Genomic DNA, 15,736 nt, shown 5'->3' with positions numbered 1-15,736 from the left:
CCCGCTCCGGGGTCGGAGTGGAACAGCCGGCGCGGCCCGGATTGTGATGTCACAAGGAGGGGGTCGTTCGCCAGCTCGAGCCGGGGAGAGATGCATTGGCCAGGGCAAGGGAGCAGGAGCGCGCCTCCTCCAAGGATGCTGCTGCGGATGCTGCAATCAGCATCAGCATCCCGCCAGGTAAGGTGCCAGGTGGGGCTCCAGGTTCTGTTGACAGCAGCGAGCAAGCAGCCAGCGCTGGAGACTCTATCGAGTAAACGCGCCGCTCCCCATGGAAGAGTCTCGTGCTGGAAGGCTCTTAGGGGAGGCTGCTGTGATTAAGTCCCCTGGGAGAAAAGGGTCCACCCTGGCAGAGGCTCTGAGCCTTTCAGGCTGCAATTTTCAAAGCATGTTTACTTGGAAGTAAGCTCCACTGAACTCTAAGGTCAGGTAAACATATTTAGAGATCTGGCAGCTAAAGAGGGGCATGGCAGGCAAGAATTCATCAGGAGCAGCTTCCCCCTAGTATGGAGAGGGGGGATGTTATACCTGTCTAATGTGTACTTATTCACACATCAGTTGAAGGCAGCGTGTTTTGGTGAGCAGGGATGCCGGCCCTGTAAAGAATTGTCCCAATTATGTGTGGTGTAGTGGTTAGAGCAGGGATGGGGAAGCTTCTATCAGCTGCAGGCAGCATAGCCAGTGGTCAGGAACAATGGGAGTTGTGATCCAGCAACATCTGGAAGACTAGACTAGAGGTTTCCCATCCCTGGATTTGAGAGAGGACTGGGGAGACCCAGTGTCAAAGCCCCACTCAGCTCTGAAACTCACTTGGGCCAGTCAATTTCAGTCTAACCTACCTCATAGATTGAGGTGATAAAAAACAAGGGGGCCATGTATGCCAGCCACCTTATGGAACATAAATGTGATGGTGATGTTAGCTAATAATTTTGCTTGAATATAACTCAATTTCTTCAGCCAAAAGCATGATCCATAGCTCAGCTGTTAGTTTCTTCAACAATTATTAAGGTTTCCAGTTTTGTTCCTGACTGTGGCTATGTGCCTTTAAAGGCAGGTGCATGACAGGCAAAGCTTTAGGCAATTAAGATTTTCTTGACCTGGAGATGCAGTGATTGGAAAGGTGCTCCCTGATATGCTCTATCTGCAACAAGAGTAGCAGCAACCATCATTCTGAAGGGCACGTGTGAAGTGGCCATCCAGTGTATGTCTGTCTCTCAAACCCCACAATGTATTGGCTACTTCAGTCCATGCTAATCCTGAAGGAGAGGTCCATGCTTAACTCAGCACAGGTGTTCCTGATCATAAGTGAAAAGCAAACACACACTGAAGCATGTTTTCTTTTTTTAAAAAAAGCTCCTGGAGTCACAACACACCATGAGGCTGTTACCTTTTTCACTCAGAAGAGTGAGAAATCATCAAGAGAATCAGCAGCTTGTACTTAATAGAAAACAAATCTGTTAGTTGGCATGCAAAGGCAATAGGGCTCTACATGTATACAGGCTACACAGATAAGGCCTGGCCTGAACTAATACTGTAGCTCCTTTGACTAATTCTGTTGATGGAGTGCAGTGGTCTGTAGCTGTCATATAAGGAGAGGTGCAGGTGCCAGAGATCCTGCAAGCTGTAATGGGGGCCTAAATGCAACAAGGCAAACTCAAGAGGTAAATGACATGGGATTGGGCTATGTGAGGGTAGAACAAAGCATTAGGAGAATGGTCTCCCAGAAATTGGAGAGTGAGAGAGCTTGAAGCAGTGATATCTACATGTTCCAGAGCTGCAGAACTGAAAGGAACTAGCTTAAACTATAGCCCAGAGGACTAAGGACTTCTTGGTTGTGCTGCTGGCTGTCTGGATCAGATGACACTGTGGAGATTATGTAACTTTCAAGAACTGGTACCTGAATTTGCATGCTCTCCTCTACCCTCCTCATTCCTTTCCCATTTTGTATTGTGTTTATTAAATTGTGAGACTGTGAGCAGGGGACTAACTTCTCTAATCACTGTATAGCACTTAAAACACAATCCTAACCATGTCTACTCAGAAGTCAGTCCTACTGAATTCAGTGAAGCTTGCTCCCAGATCAGTAGAGTTAAGACAGCAGCCTTGGTAACTGTTATAAGTGAACACCCGCTCTTTGTGAGATCTGGGATTTAACATATTATAGCCCGCCCACCCACCCACCCAAAAACTTTGGTGAGCAAAATATTTAAAGTATTTTGATAGGAGATCATTTACATTTGATTGGTTTATTTTTCCCATTGAAATGTGCCAATTTCTAACCAGGAAGAATTGCTTCTTTCTCAAACATCTAGGAAGCAACACAGAGTGATTTTCATTTTCTCATGAAATAGACTGACTCTAATTATTTTAATCAGAATGGCTATAATTGTCCTCCTTGTTGGTTATGTTCTGAAGTGCTAATACCTCCTGGTTGCAGGTCATTAGTGGCTGTCATCTAAAGCCCTATTCCTGTCCTGTACAAAATGGGTAGGCAGGAAATTGTCCTGCCACATTGGCAGAGGTGTTAATAGGCTGAACTAAGGGTCATTCAGATGCATTAGCTGAAGAGTCCCAATGGCAGAAGTATTCACTGGTGATTTAATTCTGGATACAAATTAAATCTTACATTGCTCAGAATTGTGAAAGGTCCATCTTCCATCTTGGTTGGTGAAGGCTAGCTAGGAACTGCTGCGCCACTTGTTGGTTGGGATCATCCCTCAAGGTAGGTGTCTGGATTGAGGTGGTGATTAGAACCCCCCCCCCCCCCCCGTTTATAGCCCTCTGTAAACTGGGGAAATCCCACAAACTACATAGATTACTGTCAGCTCTTCTTCACCGAGGCTACTGAAAATGTGTTGTTCTATTTTGTTGTGAAATTCACTACCAATCAAATGTAAATGTAAACTTAGACAGCTTTGGAAAAGAATTTGAGGAATTTGTGGAGGATAAGGCTGTAATGGCTACAAGGTGTAATGGTAATATTTCACACCTAGGATCAGAGGGGGAGGGCTCTGAGAACATCAGAGCCTATTGGATCAAACCTGAGGTCCATCTGTTTTCACAGTGGCCAAGCAGATGCCCATGGGGAACCCACAAGCAGCAGCACTCTCCCCACCCGTGATTCCCAGCAGCTGCCTTTCAGAGGCATGCGGCTTCTGACTATGAAGTTTGAACATGGCCATCTTAGCCATTGATAGCCTTATCCTCCATGAATTTTTCTAATCTTATTTTAAAACCATCCAAGTTGGTGACCACCACTGCCTCTTCTGGAAGTGAATTCCATAGTTAAACTATGTGCTGTGTGAAGAAGTACTCTCTGTTGCCCGACTGCCCTGACTCTTATTCATTTAGTGTCATTGGATGGCCCTGAATTCTAGTATTGTAGAGAGGAGAAAAACATCTGTATATCCAGAACTGGCCTGCTCATGAAGCAAGGTGAAGCTCTCCCTTCAGGTGGTGAAAGCGCAAGAGGCAGTGCTCTGCTTGCCCAACTGTTGCCGTTGATGCCAGAATGCCTCCCTCTCACTGGTGAGAGGGAGGCATTCTGTCACATGGCATTGACACTTGTCTTTCTCACCCCTGAGGTGGAGCAAATGAGCAACAATGGCATGCAAAAGCCCTGACTCCTTCTGGATTTGGCGAGAGCTAGGGTGTTCCTGCATCCCACATTGTTGCTTGGTTTCCCTGAGCCTGAGAGGAGAAGTCGAGTGGCAATGCTTTGTGGAATGCCCAAGCTATCATCAAGTTCCATGAGAGCCAGGGTGTTCCAGTGGTGGCAGGGGTGGGATGCGGGGTGCAGAAGCGGTAGTAGTTGGTGGGATCGTGGTGTGCTGTCAGACAGGAGATAGCAATTCCTGTCTCACCTCAGGTAGCAAAACTGGATGGGCTGTCCCTGTCTATATCCACTTTCTCTACCCTATGCATTGTTTTAATGCACTTGCTATTGACTTCAAAAAGTTGACGACATCCTAAGTCGATACCTTCAACGGTTAGGCCATGGACAAAATTAGAACGTTAGCTTGCTTTCTAACCCACGGAATGGTCTGAGGGCTGATGGTAAGCAGGTTAGGTCAGTGTAGAGCAGGGGTAGTCAACCTTTTTATACCTTCTGCCCACTAATACAAATTTCCTTACCTCCCACCAGTGCTCAATGGAAGGAGGATTCCACTTGTGCTGTAGAACCCCCTACCGCCCACCTAGAATCCTGAAACGCCCACTAGTGGGCGGTAGGGACCAGGTTGACAACCCCTGGTGTAGAGAGCCTAGCAAGTATCTGGGTGGAAAATGCCTGGAAATGCCATATATGTCATCTTGAATTCCATGACAGAAGAAAGGCAGGATATAGATATACTAAGTGGGTGAAATGAAATGGAAGATTCTGTTCTTCAGTTTGCTTCATGCAATCACTTACAGACACGCAATGTTAATGCAAAAAATTATCACATCAGAATGGGTGTCATATAAGGATTTTGTACTATACTTCTTAAACTAGGGCAGTTCTATCCTGTCATGTTTCCCATTCAGTGGAAGATATAGTGTCAGGAGCTCCACAAGACTGTAATTCCCAAGATTCTTTGGGAGAAACCCAGACTGCCAGATGAACCCTGCTTCAGGATTGTTCAGATGTGTTGCATGGGACCTTCATTTTCTCTTACACTGTGTTTTTCCTCACGTTTGTTCATTAGCTATCATTTCCATATCTAGCCTGATCATATTTCACTTGAAAACAAGTAGGACTTGTCCCTCTCACAACAAGGACGGCTTTTTGTATGGACGTCAGTAACCACAAAAGTGAAGGGAAATAAGTAACCACAGAAGACGGACACTTCCCAGTCACTTCCTCTAAGCAGGAAAGGGAATTCTACAGGTTATAATTTAAGGTGGAAAGATTTCAGCTGTCCTAGTTTTAAGATAGGAAGCAGAACTTTCAGCTATCTGACTTCAGTTGACAATATAGGAAGAGGACATTGAAATCCAGGGATTATGTGATTCTTGATGTTACTGTTTTATAGCTTTTAGCAATGCAGCAGAATAATTGGAGGGCTTTGCATACATATTGACACAAGCTCTTTTTGCTATTGAAAACAATATATTATTACGCTGTTCTCTTTCACAGTTTATGCAGTTTCTTCTCAAAAGTTAGTAATCTCTGAAACAGGACTCTTCCGTGTCAGAGGGATGTGGCAAAGCCAATTCGGTTGTTCTGCCGGTCAAATTCGGTGTAGTACTCTCCGATGAAACTAGCACCCAGAATCCAGAGAGGGCCCAGTGGAGGAGGAATATCAAAACCTGAGAACGCCACAGTGCAGAACTCTTGGCCATATTCAGAATGCTGCAGAGAGAATGGCACAACCAAGCAGGGAAGTGAGTCAGTGAGACAGTTTTATTGCCTTAGATCAGGCTTCCTCAACCTCGGCCCACCAGATGTTTTTGGCCTACAACTCCCATGATCCCTAGATAGCAGGACCAGTGGTCAGGGGTGATGGGAATTGTAGTCTCAAAACACAAAAGAGTTGTGTCCGACTCTTCGTGACCCCATGGACCAGAGCACGCCAGGCACTCCTGTTTCCCACTGTGCCTATTAGTGTTGCACCATTGCTAAAACTATCTGACCTCAAAAATTTTCCCCTGGATTTTTTTTCTACCCCAACTCCTCTGTTTCCTAGCTGCCCTCCACTTTTCCTGTTTATTGCAAATCTTGCCCAGCATCTTACCTGGAGGACGTAGGCGGAGCCACTGAGTATGTAGGCTCTCTCTCCAAAATGGAAGGAGATATCAGGCAGCAAATGAATTTTCTTGCATTCGATGATATACTGCGAGAAGAAAGGAGTTAATAGGAAAATGAAACTTTTAGGTCCTGTACTCAAGACTGTGGGGCAAAGTACTTCAGGCAAGAGTTGAAGACCAAGCCCATCTAATATCCATCGGAGTACCTCCCTCATGCCTAGATTTCAATCTAGGTTTCATGTAAGCAAAAGCAGCCTCCAAATCCACACTGTCTATACTCTTCACCTTTTGAGAAGACCAGCAAATTACTTACAAGGAGAAGGGGCAGTGCTAAGGTTCCTAGTTTCAGACTTGACAATTACACCTGTAATAAAGTGTTTTTACTCTAATGGGAGTCTCAGGCATAGAGTACTGTCATGTCTTCTTTTGCCACCTATGGCAGCCATTTTGTTCTGGCACACATGGCACTTTTATTAAGATATGAGACCTAGCACTTCACTTTCTAACAAAACAAAACAAAACAAAAAACAAAAAACACAGCATTCAAGGGCACCAAGGGAGTATTTGCATGCATGAAAAAGCAACCAGGCTTCGGGTTCCACTGCTGTTTTTCCTCATTACTTTTTTGACCTGTCATTTCTTTGTCTACCCACTGCAAGAGAGGATAAGCTTTCGGATGAGAGCTTTCAGTTTGCTTACATCTTTCTCTTCAAACAGAGTAGCTCCTATGGCTTTCATCAGAATAGACACTGAACTAGCTGGGCCCGTGATATAGGAAGTCCCAGTATCTACAGATGCCGTGCAGCCTTCGTGACAGAACAGCAGCTCGCCCCCGACAGAAACCCTGTGGAGAAAGCAAAACAGCCTTTCATGTTTCAGACAAACCCTCATGCCCTACCCACCCTCGCCCTTGCAGTGAAGCAGCCATTCTGACACCTAGAGAAGATAAGTAACCTATAGGATGTATGTGCTAATATATGGAGCTATCTATGGCACTGCAGATGTTGTTGGACTACCAACACCCATCAGCCAGCATGGCCAAAGACCAGTGATGATGGGAGTTGTAGTCTAGCAACATCTAGAGGGCAATGGGTTCCCCAGCCCTAGAGACCAAACACACCTGTGTAAGTTTATTTGACTATTTTTTGTGATATTATGGCCATGAATGTGTTAATGTAGCGCTGAATACATAAAAAGACAAATAAATAAAATTATACATTCCAGACAATGTAGATTTTATAGCTGCATCATATATTGATTTAAGGAAAGGATAAACTGGTGTATGAAAATGCCTCCACATACCCTTTCCCTTCTCTTCCTTAATGCTTTTAAAGTCCTTGATATCATTTTGAAAGGATATTTTGGGGGGATATGTTTTGTACAATTTTAAAGCTCAAAAAGGGTTGTTGTTGTTGTTGTTTTTAAAAAGGAACCCAAGTTTGATAAATGGAGTGTTTATTGGATTGTCACACAGCAATGGAGCTTAGAAGGGTTTGTGAATTACTTGGAGCAGTAAAAAGCACCATCCCTCACCCTTTAAGATCAATGTGCCAATAGCCTTCCCGGCTGATGCTGAGATAGTGGAAGTCCCCCGTGTAGTAAGATGGGTCACTGCCTCCCAGGATGATTTCTCCTCCAGTGTTCAGCGCAGAATTCCTAGGACAAAAATCACAAGCAGTCACTTTCTCCTTCCTGCCCACTCTTGTACCTGATACACGTGGCATGATACACCTCAGGTTCTGTCAGGAGCAAAAAAACATGCATAGGTAGTAATGTGAGGAGAGTGTTCTTGTGCATGAGAATGTGGCGGGGGGAGTGATACCCAAAGTGGTGCAGTGATGGGCCAATGTCGAACTCTGCATGAATGGAAACTAAGCTTTCCAGGCAAAGAAGAGCAACTCCAGTGTTTGTACATCAAGGGTGGGGCACCTCAGGCCCAGTAGGCTCTCTGTGTGACCCTCAGGACTCTTCAGGCCACAACCTCTGCCACAAAGAAATGGAGATAGGGCCTTCTTATGCCCCTGATTGAACATGGGAGGTGCTAGGAACTCAACCTGGAAAGCAGCATGTACTCTACCACTGAAAACATGCTTCAACTAGATAGATAGATAGATAGATAGATAGATAGATAGATAGATAGATAGATAGATAAATTTATTGTCATTGTCCGTATATACACAGTATACACAACAACGAAAATCAAACACCCAAGACCGGATTCACATACACATTTGCACGTATCTCCAACACTCTCATCCTATTCAGACATAATCTATTAAAACATACATAATCCAGAATATAACACAACCTATTAGAAGCATAGCATAACCTAAAACCTATCTCATTTCTAGAGATCAGGCTAGATCAGGCATCCCCAACCTGCACCCCTCCAGATGTTTTGGCCTACAATTCCCATGATCCCTGGCTAATAGGACCAGTGGTCAGGGATGATGGGAATTGTAGTCCAAAACATCTGGAGGGCCAAAGGTTGTGGATGCCTGAACTAGATAATGAGTTTTTGGCTCCTTATGAAGGATTCGTCCAGACCACCTATCTTTCCAGTTATCTGGCACATAGGCTCTTCCAAACAACCATCACCTGCTGTAGTAGACAGAGAACACTTCTGACGTCAGAATCTGTTCAGACATGATCTTATCAAACACTGGGGTAACACCATCAATAGCTTGACTGGGATACCCCATACCAAGCACTCCGTCAAACTGGGCATAGTTGAAAGGTTTGTTAGTGAGCGCTGTGGCTTCTGCAAACACCTGGAAAACAGGAATGCCAGCAACCTGGATAGAAGAAACAAGGAAAAGAAAGGTTACCTTTGCTAAGGAGCAAAGCAGGCACGGGTTTTTCTTCCCCAGTGCTCAACCTGCATATTTGTAAATAAAGATAAATTTTGCAAAACTTCAGCAGCCTCCTGTGATTTCCTTCCAAATGATAATGAACTGTGCTCCTGAAGCTTCTCATCATTCAGATAACTTGGAGAGTGTGACAGTGCTGAATGCCAAATATTTCAATATATCGTTGAACTCTGCTTCCCATCTGCTCCAGCCAGCAAGGCTCCTGGTCAGGGATGATGGAAGTGACAGTCCAACAACACCTGGCAGGTCAGCTGCAGGTCCCCTAACCCTGATCTAGTGGTAGAAGTGACACATGGCAGTCCGATCTAGCCTTTCCCAATCTGGTTCCCCCTGCCAGATGTTTCAGACCACAATCCCCATCATTCCTGATTGTTGTCCTTGCTGGCTGGGGCTGATGGGAGTTGTAGCCCAAAACATCTGAAGGGCATCAACTTGGGGAAGGCTGGTCCAGACTATGGGGATTCTCCTTGATTGAGTACAAGAGGTCATAGCCTTCAACTAGTGATTTGGTACAGAAGAATCCAGGCCTGTGGATGACCTTATGCCTGCCAGGGGAGAGGAAAGCTTTGAGCCAGTTCCCCTCCTTCAGAAGCAAGAAGGCATACGAGCGGAAAGAAAGGAGCCTTCTCCCCCTTGTAGTACTTACTGTCACAATGTCCTGGCTAAGGAAACCCTTGACGTGTCCTTTCCCATATTGGATTGCAATTTGAGTTCCATTTGGCCTGTATGTACTTGATTTGGAGGAGTCGTAGCGGGCGTGGGAAGCTAATAGGAAAGAAAGACACTAAGGTTATATTAATTGGTGCACCAGAAACAGATCATACTCCACGATGAACAAATGTTTTAATTACCATGCATTCGAACAAAGGCTGCAATCCCATACCCACTTATCTAAGAGAATTCCACATTGAATTCAGTGAGGCTTCCAGGAGAAAAGGCTTAGGTTTGTATTGCAAGACTTCAGTTGATTGATTGGTTAGACTCCATTTTAACCAGCTACCGGTACATTGCAAATTAAGAGCAGTTTTTCTTTTTAAAGATTTTTAAAATTTCTTTGTACAGACTTGTATATCACTTCTAGCTTTAATATATAGTAGATCAGCTACCCAAGAGACATGCTATCCTTCTAACACACCCTACCTATTCATGGCTGAAAGTTGCTGATAAATGTTGAAATTCCTTGCACACAAACAACACACACACACACAAAAAAAAAACAATGTCGGTTTGCATATATGATGTACCAGGAATGAAAAAGCCTGTTGTGGATGAAGCAAAATAATGTATTTATTTATCCATCCTGCAAGAGTTCAGGGATATTTTTTTTTAAAAAAACAACAATTTTATAAGTTGTGTGTCTTTGCTTCTCAATTTGTATTGTATTTTTTTATGCACTGTGACTTGCTGTTATTCTTTTATTGATTATAGTTTAGAAATCGTTAAGAGCAAATTTCTGATTTATTATCATTTGCTGATATTCAATTGTTTTGTGTACTATTACATTTTAATGAATTATTGACTATTATTTTATTTGATATAAGTTGTTTATTTTAAAGGTATATTTTTATTATGACACTTTTGTATTGGATCAGACTGTTATAAGGTGTGTGGTCTTTTATTGTTTCTTCAGCTTGTAAACCGCATTCTGTATAGTAATATAAAAAGGCAGTAGACAAATTAAAAGTGAAATGAAATCTGCATTACCCACCCCCTGTACCCACCCCCTTTGTGGCATCCTATGCACAAGTATGAGGTCTATGTACCGTTTCTATGCAAGCCCAGCAGGAAGCAGGAAGCCTTCTCTTTTTTCCAGAGTTGTCTGTGTGACGATTCCTACTAACTCATTATTGTTATATTTACAAACAACAGTAAAAAGGGAATCGGAATAAACATGGCAGTCTATGGTATATCAGGGATGATTGGAAGCTGATCATCACAAAAAACCATGAATCCAGGCATTTCCATACTATATTGTTGGCATGTGTTTCCCTGAGTATGCATGGTACTCCTGATCACTTACCACAGGCGCTGTACAATGGGGAGCACTGGTGGGATGGCACCCAAAGGTTGGCCGACCCTGTGTCAAAAATGACTTTGAAGATCTGGGCTGGTGTGCCAATGCTGATTTCACCAAAATACTGCGTCTGAAACACATTTTGCAATACAAATAAACAGTGGGTGCTGCTGGTTCCTCAATCTTAGTGCCCTTCCAGACTGCATTTGGCAACATATCATTGATGCTATAATAATGCATGAGTGGCAGACTGATGCTGCACCAACTACACATTGTTCTGCTTTCTTAGTTGTTTTGTGATGTGTTCCAAATGCTATTATAGCCATCTGGAGGAGAACACTCTTATTTTATTTATTTATAACATTTAAAAGCTGCTCAGTATCTTATAACAAATCTGTAAGCAGTGTTGTTCTACAGCGCGACAAAAGTGCAACACACGAACAATCCTGGAAGATTTGTAGTATAAAAATTACTGCATTTTTTGCAGGAAGTTACATGACCTGCACTGATGGGAGATGAAGCAGTGCATCCACACACACACCCCAGAAAAAACACCTTTGCAGGTGTACGCAGTGAGGAATGCAGGATCGTGCAAAACCACCCTGTTTCCATCATAAGCACAAATCATCATGGATGCATAGTTTAAAAGGACAGGTGGAAGGGCCCTCCATCGCATCACATTCCATAAATATCTCTACAAAGATTCTTGGGCTCCCCTGATCTGCTGACTCGCTTGCTCAAGGGGCATCATCAAACACTCACATCTCTGTAGTTTGTGAGGGTGGTAGGTGCTGTCACATTATGAAGCGCTTCGCCAAGATGGTATAGACTGTGCTCCATGGAAAGGAAGCCATCAGACACTTCCACCCCCATCTTCTGCAGGGTCTCCCTGATTGAGGGCATTTTCTTAAGCGGAATCCTGAAAGGTGTTAAGAAAGGAATTATAAATCTTGGGTGGCCACTGTGAGAATGCAATGTTGGATTAGAAGGCTCTTTAGTCTGAACCAGGAGGGCTCTTCTAATGCTGTTGTGTTTTCTCTGGGATACCCAGAATGCCTCTCCCACTTCCACCCCACAATGAGCTGAATAAACTGCTGCAAGAACTAAAGTCATGCTGGTGAGGAAATACAGTTTGTTTGAGGCCACTTTCAGACTTTGCTGCAAGGGGGAAGCAGCCTTGATTCACAGATGACAGCTGCCTTGGCTTGGAAGATACCTCTCACGTCCTCTAGATGGCAGTAAATGCTTGCAATGGACTGTTGGCAAGTAATTTTTCTCTAGTTTTAAGCTAGAGAGAATAGGATCACACAATTTTATTTAAAAGTCATTTAGCAGTTTTTGAAGCATGTTCTTCAGTCTTGCATATTGTTGTCCACAGCTTCAAACCTGCATAAATTTGTGGTCCTTACATTTTGGATGTTTTAAAAATTATTATTTTTCCAATATAAAGGGAAGGATGCTTCATGTTTGTTATATAAGCATAATTCTTTATTGCCACCCACCTACACAATGCTTCCCCCATCACTATCTCAATTTCTTGCTCTACAACTTGTTTTTCTATTCCTGAGGACCAACCACTCCTTCCTTTTATACCACAGTGACTCCCATACCTGCTTTGCGGCACCCTCTCTCACAATTCCACTACTGTCTACAATGGCTAACCAGACTTGGCAGATATATATATATATTGCTGAATATGCTTTATTTAATTTACAAATGCAGTTTAAATACACGGTCCCCCCCCCAATGCACAGTACAGGGTAATATGACCAAATAGATGCTGTAAGAATCATCCCCCTGCAAATGATTGACTTTGCTTAACCAACTTTAATACAATGACAAAATCAGCTAAGTTTACAGTAGCTAAATTAGCCATCCAGGTAATTTCCAAAAGTACAATTACCAAATGCATTTGCTTCTTCCCTTAGAATCTTCTTTGTTAACATTTAAAGTACAGCAGTGATGCTGTACTACAATGGCAAATTTTAAAATACAATTTTAATTTACCCTTTCTGGGCATAAGTGTTATCAGTAGCATTTTTTCAGCTATTTTTACTCTGCGAGAGCAAGGATTTTGCAACCAAAGATTCTACTGTGCTACATAATCAGTCCTGTGTGAACAAAGATGGGCGCTTCCTTGTTCTTTCTATGATCCGCTTGCCTTCATCTACATCTCTAGCTTTCTCTCCCTCATACAGTACAACAGTCTCTATAGGTGGAGCCTTATGTGGTCCTCCCTCCTGTGCCCATATTTCTTTTGTTATGGCAATTGTCTCCCGTTTAACCTTTGCATAACAATAGCCACAAAGAATATGCTTCTGTTTCAGGTTGCCACACTGAGGACAGACATCAATGTTTCGCTTTATCTTTATAAGGGTTCCTAGGATACCTTCACCCGCAGCGATTTACTTCAATGGTCCGCCTTGATTTTGGGGCTGCCATCCAGATTTAAATTTCTGCAGTGCTGCTGTGGCATAGCTATTGGGAAAGTGTATTGTTATGTAGAAGCAGGGACCTAGGATATGTCATTATTAGCACCTTTCCAGAAATGGGGAGGAAAAAGCAGTTGTTCGTCTTATGAGACACTTTCATTGATTAGGGGGGAAATGGCATAGCTCAGGGGTAGAGAACATGCTTTGCATTTGAAAGGTCACAGTTTCAATCTCAAAAGTAGGAAAAAAACCCTGTGTTCCTCTACCTTCCACCCCTCCAAAACAGCTTTGCTGACGCTTGTTTAAATTTAGTCCAGATTAGGCAACAAAGCCTAATCACAATTTTCTGGAGACCTGCCTAGATTTCTCAGTGGAACTGAGACATCTCTCAATATGCAGCACTGAATTTTAAGTAGCAGCTTAAAGGAAAGGATGTGCTTATTGCAGGCTTGTCTCTCAAATTCATCTGTTCACTTCTCTGCTGAGGTGATTTATGCCAATCTGTATGTCCAAAGTTGTACTCCCTCCACCCTCTTCTTCTTTCTTGATCTTCTCTGGTAAAAACATCACCATACAATCTGTCCCCTCACCACAGTCTAGACTTTGTTTTCACCAACCTTTCCACCAGACAGTTTGTTACCAGATCTTACTATTTCTGTGTCCACTTTTTTTATTCCTTTTACATATAACCCACTCATCAAATCAAAGGGCGTTTCCATAGTATTGGGATTAAAGGAGTTAAAGGAGTTTATACCTCAAAGAGTTACAATTCCCAGCAACCCTTAACAAGTGCCCAGAATTCTTTGAGGGAAAGAAGGGGCTTCAAATGTACAGTGGTACCTCAGGTTAGAGATGCTTCAAGTTACAGACGCTTCAGGTTACAGACTCTGCTAATCCAGAATAGTAAAGGTAAAGGTAAAGGTACCCCTGCCCGTACGGGCCAGTCTTGACAGACTCTGGGGTTGTGCGCCCATCTCACTTAAGAGGCCAGGGGCCAGCGCTGTCCGGAGACACTTCCGGGTCACGTGGCCAGCGTGACGAAGCTGCTCTGGCCAGAGCCAGAGCCGCACACGGAAACGCCGTTTACCTTCCCGCTGGTAAGCGGTCCCTATTTATCTACTTGCACCCGGAGGTGCTTTCGAACTGCTAGGTTGGCAGGCGCTGGGACCGAGCAGCGGGAGCGCACCCCGCCGCAGGGATTCGAACCGCCGACCTTTCGATCGGCAAGCCCTAGGCGCTGAGGCTTTAACCCACAGCGCCACCTGCGTACCTTGGGTTAAAAACTTTGCTTCAGGATGAGAACAGAAATCGTGCGGTGGTAGCAGGAGGCCCCATTAGCTAAAGTGGTACCTCAGGTTAAGAACAGTTTCAGGTTAAGAACGGACCTCCAGAATGAATTAAGTTCTTAACCCGAGGTACCACTGTACTTTAAAGGTACCGTATTTTTTCCTCTATAAGACTCACTTTTTCCCTCCTAAAAAGTAAGGGGAAACGTTATGGAGCGAATGCAGGCTGCGCAGCTATCCCAGAAGCCAGAACAGCAAGAGGGATTGATGCTTTCACTGCGCAGCGATCCCTCTTGCTGTTCTGGCTTCTGAGATTCAGAATAATTTTTTTCTTGTTTTTCTCCTCCAAAAACTAGGTGCATCTTGTGGTCTGGTGCATCTTATAAAGCGAAAAACAAGGTATATAGTGTTTACACAGCCTTAACAGGCTTTATCCATACTCTTGCTCCCCAACTCTGCCTTTTGACTCGTTTCTTATTATATCTTCACCCATGCCTTCAACTTCTTCAGTTCTACCTTCCCCCAATTTGAAGTACACCATGGTGGTCTATTCTCTCCTACGTAAGTACAACTTCCCACCTGCCACCAGTCGCATATAATACAAAATGGGCTGGAGGAAAAACATGTGAATGCTAACATCAATCCCAGCACAGTAGCTACATACACCTCATCAGGGAATTCTGATTTGTCCTTGACCATGCTGCATCAGGTACTTAGCCTACGCATTCATCATGCGCTGGGAAGCAGGCAGTTCTCCCAAGACTAGGCCTTGACTTGACTTGACTTGAAAAGAGAAGGCACATTACCTTTGGAAGGCATCACCAGAAAAACACAAGAAGCAGCAAACCACTGCAAAGACCCAGGACCACGGCATCCTACTGCTGCTTTGGATAGCAGAACCTTCACTCTGGTGTTGTATACAAAGAGAACCCACGTCCATTGGGCTTTTATAGAAAAAGTTGCTGTGCTGAACTTGAGTTTCTGCTCAGTACTGATTGGTAGGGAAGGAGTAATAAATTTTGCTGATGGAGGGGGGGGGGCGCCTTTGGGATGCTAAGCTTAACCTCACTTCCTGGCAAAGGGCAGCTTGGCCAGAGCCCATGAAGGCGTGCGTATGAGGACTCACTCTCTTCCATGATTAGCACAGTGTACGTAGCTCAATGAGGAAATCAAGATCCCGCTTATTATTGTGGAACAAATTTAAACATACCCCTAAGTAGGTCAGTCTTGCTCTTTTTATTTAATAGCATTTCTTAGAAAATATTTTATGTTCCTGCTCCTTAGCAGGTAGACTCCAGTGAACACTTGCAATTACTAAAGCAATAGTGAAAATTGAAATTAACAGGCCTGTGCTATTTCTCAGAGGGACGCGGGGGGCACTGTGGGTTAAACCACAAAGCCTAGGACTTG

General features: G+C 43.8%; 1 protein-coding gene across 1 annotated transcript; it reads right to left on the bottom strand.

The window, feature by feature from the left end:
• Positions 1-305: 305 nt before the first annotated feature.
• REN (renin) lies at positions 306-15,586 on the bottom strand. Its single transcript, XM_079982378.1, has 9 exons — positions 15,133-15,586; positions 11,371-11,527; positions 10,615-10,738; positions 9,241-9,359; positions 8,323-8,519; positions 7,258-7,380; positions 6,424-6,568; positions 5,712-5,810; positions 306-5,329 (listed from the first exon to the last, which is right to left on the bottom strand). Exons 1-9 carry the CDS (start codon positions 15,264-15,266, stop codon positions 5,168-5,170), a joined length of 1,260 nt encoding a protein of 419 aa, XP_079838504.1. The 5' UTR covers positions 15,267-15,586; the 3' UTR covers positions 306-5,167.
• Between the last annotated feature and the right edge of the window lie 150 nt (positions 15,587-15,736).

This window comes from Podarcis cretensis, assembly GCF_951804945.1.
Source record: "Podarcis cretensis genome assembly, chromosome: 6".
Classification (NCBI taxonomy): domain Eukaryota; kingdom Metazoa; phylum Chordata; class Lepidosauria; order Squamata; family Lacertidae; genus Podarcis; species Podarcis cretensis.
Note: the sequence above shows the minus strand (reverse complement) of the source record. Positions and strands in the feature narration are given on the sequence as shown.